This window comes from Sinocyclocheilus anshuiensis, unplaced genomic scaffold, assembly GCF_001515605.1.
Source record: "Sinocyclocheilus anshuiensis isolate Anshui unplaced genomic scaffold, SAMN03320099.WGS_v1.1 scaffold564, whole genome shotgun sequence".
NCBI lineage: Eukaryota > Metazoa > Chordata > Actinopteri > Cypriniformes > Cyprinidae > Sinocyclocheilus > Sinocyclocheilus anshuiensis.
In genome coordinates, this window is record NW_015557086.1 from 78,798 (window position 1) to 85,478 (window position 6,681).

Consider the following 6,681-nt stretch of genomic DNA (forward strand, 5'->3'; position numbering starts at 1 on the left):
ATATATATATAGCTAAAAAATAAGTATTTTATGCTTATCAATCAGTTATTTGCTAAAAAACAGTAAAAACAGTACTATTGTGAAATATGCTTACAATTTAATTTACAATAGTACTGGGAATGAGAAAAAATAAACACAGATTAAGTTTATATATTATATTTATATGAATATAAAATTCTAATATATATATAAACTTAATCAGCAATTTTTTTTCCTCATTCCCAGTACTATTGTGGTGAAAAAAAGGCTTTATGTGGTCTGAACCAAATTAAAACCCCTCACACTATCCTCTTGAAGGAACCAGAGTTATTTTATTTGAATGATGCAATATGGGCTGTTTCAAGAGGTGCTTTGTGCTTCAACAAAAAGCTTTATTTCTGTGGGAAACTGTCCTGGTTTTCTGCATAGATCACAGTAAGAAAACATAAAGTGGAGCGTTTAATGGCCTCCAGCTGTCTTTAGCATTGAACCTGCGGCATTCACATATATAAATGCTGGTATTCATTGACGATTCCCCATATGGAAGTTCACATTTTCTGAACATAACAGTTTTCTGAGCAGTTGCCAGGGTGTTTTAGATGGTTGCTAGGTGGTTGTTTTCTGGTCCAAGTGAAAAGGATCCACCCTCAAGTCTCTTTAATATTCTTGTCTTTAAATATAACTCCTTCAGTGTACATCTATGGGATTTTTTTCACCTGTTTTTGGTCAAATTCATAAGTGTATGATATGTCTACTGCATGATTAAGATGTGTATCTTCTCTAAGTGATTGTTTGCGGTGCCCTCTATTGGTTTCAGTATGTATTGCACCGGAAGATTGACACTATTTTGGTGGTTTATGAGTACAGAGCAGCCTGTTTGTGTGTTTGTATAAACCTGCTCATATTAAGTTTCTCGGGTGCATAAATCAAACATCTTCGGGGAATCTCTGCTTTGTCTCGTCCCCCACCAGATGTTTCCTCTAGCACTAAAGATTCATAAATGATGATAAATGTTTACCCTAATAGATCAGAGCGGAGTCTGAGACCCGAAACATACATGATCTCAAGATTTTAATCAATAAAAGTCATTGAAACGTGCTTCAGTCATCGTGCTGAAGTTCTGCTGTCAACCAGTTAAATGTGGAGGCCAAAAGAGGAAGAGGAAGAAGCAGACAGTTAGACACACAGGAGGAGGAGCACTTATTTCTCTGGTTATTTCTCACACCCTCACCCAAAAACAGTCAGTGTAGGGCATAAGAAAGGAACTGAGATACTCCGAAAGAGAAAATACAGACAGAGATAGCCATAGGAGAGCGTTTTATAGTCCAACCAATGGCTCCTTGGACAAAAACTAACTCTCAAAGATATGGAGTTGGTGAGTTTTGCTGTTTTGTGTGTGTGTGTGTGTGTGTGTGTGTGTGCATGTGATTCACCTGTGTATTTTAAATGTTTTCTGTGAAGTTGTGTGTGTGTTTATATTCCTGGCGGCCTTTGCAGCGGCCGTATATAGTTGTTTGATTCAGTTCCTATATCTCAGGATGTGGGCAGAGACGGATCAGTCAAGCAGCCCAACAGTCACTGGACTAAACAGATTGCAGCATTTTATCATTTTGCACTTGTTTTGCTTTGAAAATCCGCAGCTTTTAGTTTTATGTCTCTATGACGGTGCAGTTAATGCAATACTGATATAGTGCAAAAACAGTTACCTGAACCCCTTGACAGCTTCTTACTTAGAGCTTAAAATGCATTGAAAAAAAATTTGCAATCAACCTGAAATAACTTCATAAGGGAACTTCTGCACATTTTCACTTTTTACAGTGCTGCGGAGTCGCATCTTTAGCCTGTTTGCTGAATATTGCTATAAGGTTTATCAGCATTTAATAACACAAGAGGTGCACTGAATATTTAGAGGAGACCTGTGTGAAATAAATACACAAGTGAGATCTCTTTGTTAACTCAGTTGTTTCTTCTAGACAGCAGTGAGAAATTAGATGTGTCTCCTTAGAGAAAGAGAAAGAGACCAGGATCTCCTCTAGAGACTTACTATTGTCTCAAAATGAGCTCATATTTGCTCAGGATACCAAAGTCTGTGAGCAAAAGTCAGAGATCTCCATATGAATATAAATATTTCTCATCAAATGATCTGAGCTGCTATTAACATTCATTTTATTGCTCTATACTCTTACTGTAGGACAACTATGACTCATTTATGCCAGGGTTATTATAGTTAATTAACACATAAAATATATATTTACAATATGAAATAAACATTAAATGAAATAAAATATTAAGCTTATTTTATTTAAGTTAGCAACATATCTCATTTTCTTTTAGTTTAAGTTTGTGTACTGTTTGTGTACTAAAATGACTAAAACTAAAATTGAAATAAAACTTAATAAACCATATAGACATGTTTAAAAAATTCAAATAAGCTAAATAAACGAAAACCATAATAAACATTTCTGTTGCTTGAAATAAAATAAACATTAACTGAAAAAAATAAGAAATAAAATAAATATATATAAACAAAGCAACATATCTCATTCTCTTTTAAAGTTGATGATTGTTAATAAAAACCATATAGACATGTTTAAAAAATTTAAATAGAGAAAATACAATAAAAACTAATTCAAAATACTTAAATAAAAAAAAATAGTATCTCTGTGATACTAAAATAACACTGATTTGTGTTATTTTAGGAATAAGGGAAACATCTGAGACAATGTTGATCCTTTAATGAAATGCATGTGAGAACTCCATTAAGTTTTTCAGCTGTGAACAAATAACCTTTGGGAAGAAACATTGCATGCCAATCCCATTGAAATCTCTTTTAATCAACAGAAGCTAATAGTTCAGCTCGTATGCGAAGTGTCCAGCAGTACAAGCTTGAAATGGTGAAACTGATTAACTGAGTAACTTTATTTAGAGTTATTTGTGAATATAGTATTCACAGCGTTGGGGCTATTTTTGTGTATTCAGTCTTGAAAACGCAAAAGTGGCTTGACTTCTGATTGTAGGCGTGCGCATGTTCACAGCATGTAGCTCACAGCATGTTTGTTGGAAGAAATAAAGCTAATGCACATGCTAAAACTTATTAGGAACTTGAAATAAAAGCTGTCTGATCATGTAAATGCATATTCATTGATTTTAAATGTTATTTAAATTGTAAACATGCTGATGGCGGTGTGTATCTGTGTGTGCGGTGTTGTACAGGAAGCTGCTCTGAGAGGAAGTAGGCCAACGAACTCATACTTGCAGAAATGAATTGTGTGAGTGTGTGTGTGCGCGCATGTGTAATATGATGTTCTCCATCTCTGTATATGCACTTTAACTTTTAGTGTCATTGATGCTGGCTAAAGTATTAAAGTTCAGCGTGTGCGTCGTCCTGCTGCGTTTCTGCTCCAGACATGAATCACAGGACTCTTTTGAAGTGATTGAGGGCAGATATCGATTGATGTCTTTTTGGAAGCATTAAATTATCTTGTTCTGCTGTTTTGCTAAACATCACTTGAAAAATAAATCCAAACTGTAACATGGGAGAATCTCTTTCAATTTCATGCAATTGATATTTTCTTTCTTTTCTCTGAAGTTAAGTGGAATTTTGTCGCCAAAGCGGAGAAGCAGTTGTCCCTGGCTATCGGGGACACGGTGCACATACAGGAGTCATGTGAAGGTGAGGGATTCTGGGATATTGCATTTACTTTTGCATTTATGCATTAGGTAAAGGCTTTTATACACAGCAATGCACATTGCATTCAAAGTATACATTTGATCAGTTCATGCATTCCCTGATAATCCAACCCATGACCTTGGCGTTGCTTGTGCCATTTTCCACACTGAAAAAAATAAATAAATAAATAAAGATTTTCGTACTCAGTATTGTTTTCTTGTTTTCCAGTGCAAATATCTAAACATTTTCAACTCACCTGTTGTGTTCAAAAACTGGGTACAGCTTCTGTGTTTGGGGTCAAATTGACCCAAGTTGGTTTCCATGCAATTAGCCAAATAAAAAAATTGACATTATGAAAAACACTAAAGATTAATATAACAACAGAAAAAAAAAACTTTTTGTGTGTGTTAGGGGTCAATTTGATCCACATATATTTATGCTTTTTTATTTTTATTTATTTTTTGTCAAAAAAAAAAAAAAAACAGTGACAATTTGTACATTGAGGTGCAAATAACTACTAGTACAAATAGTATCTAACATTATTTGTACTTAGTTTAAGTAGTATGTATTACTATTTATACTTCCTCTGCCATTTTATGCCTTTAAAATGGGTTTCTCACTCGTCTTTTCAGTGCTGAAACAATCCAAAAAAACTAACAACCAAAAACTACTTTTGACAGATTTTTTTTGACTGTGTAACTAAAATAGATAGAGCTAGAAGAAACAATAACTTTTTCTTAGATGATTCAGAAGATGAGTCTTAGTTTCTTAGTCTTCATTTTCATACATTCTCAGGTATTTCATATTTTAGTGTTTGAGAAGCTATAATAAAGTTATTTATTTAACCTCACTCTTTGGTGTTGATTTTTGGCAAATTGCATGGAAACCAATGGGGAGTCAATATGACCCCAACACAAAAGTTGTAATAACATTTGTACAGCCTTTCCAAAACACATTTTTAAGTCGAAACTTTGCATGCACATTCATGACCCTAAATGAGAAATATAACCAGTATTTTGAGCAGGTTGAAAAATCGAGTGTGAGTCAGATTGGCCTCAACACAACAGGAGGGTTGAATCAAGATATATTTACTTGAGAAGCAAAATGGATAAAATTAAGCCAGCTAACACTGAATGTTCCCCTAACGTTAGTATTTGGTTCCCGTTTGGTACATTTTTTTTAGAACCAAATAATAACATTTTTGGAACGTTCTTATTATTAAATAACGTTCCAAGAATGTTGCAGGGAGGTTATTTTTTAAATATAACTTATACAGAACATTCCCTAATGGTTATTTTTAGATTATTGTTTTGCTACCATAAAATAATATTCTCAGAATAAGTTTATGCTTGAAACAGGAAAATATCTGCCAGTGAGATCAGAAAAATAATAATAAAAAAACATTCAAAGGGAAAACAAGATTGTTTCTGAGCTTGTTTCAGATATTTGTATAAGCTTAATCTCACAGAATGTTGATACATTTTTCAGAAAACAAGGCTTGATATCTAGTCATTTTGTTTATCAAGTAAATGTCTTGATTGAAGAACGTTTTGACAGTCGTACTGTAAAACAAGACAAAAAGTAAGAAAATAATTTTTTAAAAGCTGTTTGAGCAACAGAAATATTCTCCTAAATTGCCTGAAATCTAAACCAGTCTGTTATTGTTTCAGGATGGTTTAAAGGTTACGTGATCAAGGACAAAGAGAAAAAAGTGAGTAAATGGCTTTTAGTTTTTGGTGTTTGTTCAAGAGCAGAAAGTTTTATTCCTGAATAGCTGACCTGAAGTTCCTCTCCCACCTGTTTGCTGATTTACTTTGTTCCATATTTAAGGGAGCATTTCCTGCAAGCTTTATAGAGTTAAAGGAAGTCATCGTCGAAAAGAGAGGGTGAGTTTCTGTTCAACCGTCAGTCCACCCATCCGTCCATCCATCCTCTGACCCTCTCTCTGTTTCCTTCTGCAGAGATGAGGAGATCATAATGTCTGCTGAGATGCCGCTGGTGAAGGAGGTGACCACCACACTGAGAGAATGGGGCAGCATCTGGAAACAGCTCTATGTGGTGAGACGTTTAGATGTGAGTGGGATACTGTACTACGCTCTTAAAATAAAGGTTCTATATTGGCATCAGTGGTTCCGTGAAGAACCTTGGAATCTTTCCATTCCACAAAAGGTTATTTAGATTTTTAAAATGTCCTTCACACTGAGAAATAAATAGTTATTTTATGAGTTGCTCACTGAAATGTTCGTTGGGGAACCAACCAAAAATGGCAGTGGCGGCTCGTGGGTTTTAAAATAGAGGAGGCACACTAATTGTGCACACTGGTGTCCCTGCTGATTATTATTATTATTATTATTTGCTTAACCACTTTAAAATGGCTTTTAGTCAGAAAACGTAAATAGCTTATATCCAGCTTAGGCTGTTTTCCCTTTTGTTTAATGTGTATATATACTGTTTGAATGACAGCTTGGTAAATCTGTTGGCGATCAAATATTCAATATCGCTACTCATCATAAGTACTTGATACATTATCAGCGCAGCGGCAGACGTTCAAAATAATATCACGTAATTTACGTCTCTATGATGATTGGCTGATATCAGAATGAGGCTAGCCTCCCTTGCAAGGGTTCTTTTCTCAACACTCCTCAGCGCTGAAAGTGAACACTCGATGGTGATTGGCTAATTTTTTTTACCAACGGAGGCACGAGAGCTCAGCTCTCCCCCGGCCTCCCTCTCCCCTTCTGTATCACCCAGCGGTTGCAATTACATCAGCAGATTCGGCACATTCGCGATAGAAAAGCGGCGCTTTCCAACTTCATTAACATGTTATGGTATTACAGCTGTGAAATTACAAACAAAAAATACACATTCTGAGACATGAACTGAAATGAATTGTGAATTTTATTAACATTAAATCGTCCTCCTCCCATTTTCACCTCAAAATTATGGGGAAGCTGTGCCTCCCCTGCCTCCCCCGATGAGCCGCCACTGCGCTATACCGGTATGAAAGTGACTACCGGTATTATGTTGTTCCA

General features: G+C 35.2%; 1 protein-coding gene across 2 annotated transcripts in view; it reads left to right on the forward strand.

Moving 5' to 3' along the window:
* The first annotated feature begins 1,236 nt into the window (after positions 1–1,236).
* The window catches only part of LOC107677012 (dedicator of cytokinesis protein 2-like), a 117,484-nt gene continuing 112,039 nt past the window's right edge, over positions 1,237–6,681 (forward strand). For both annotated transcript variants that reach the window (XM_016471791.1, XM_016471790.1), the window contains exons 1-5: positions 1,237–1,354; positions 3,569–3,652; positions 5,320–5,360; positions 5,480–5,535; positions 5,611–5,722. In XM_016471791.1, coding sequence (XP_016327277.1) covers positions 1,312–1,354; positions 3,569–3,652; positions 5,320–5,360; positions 5,480–5,535; positions 5,611–5,722 — 336 coding nt within the window. In that variant the 5' untranslated portion in view covers positions 1,237–1,311. The remainder of the gene's footprint in view (positions 1,355–3,568; positions 3,653–5,319; positions 5,361–5,479; positions 5,536–5,610; positions 5,723–6,681) is intronic.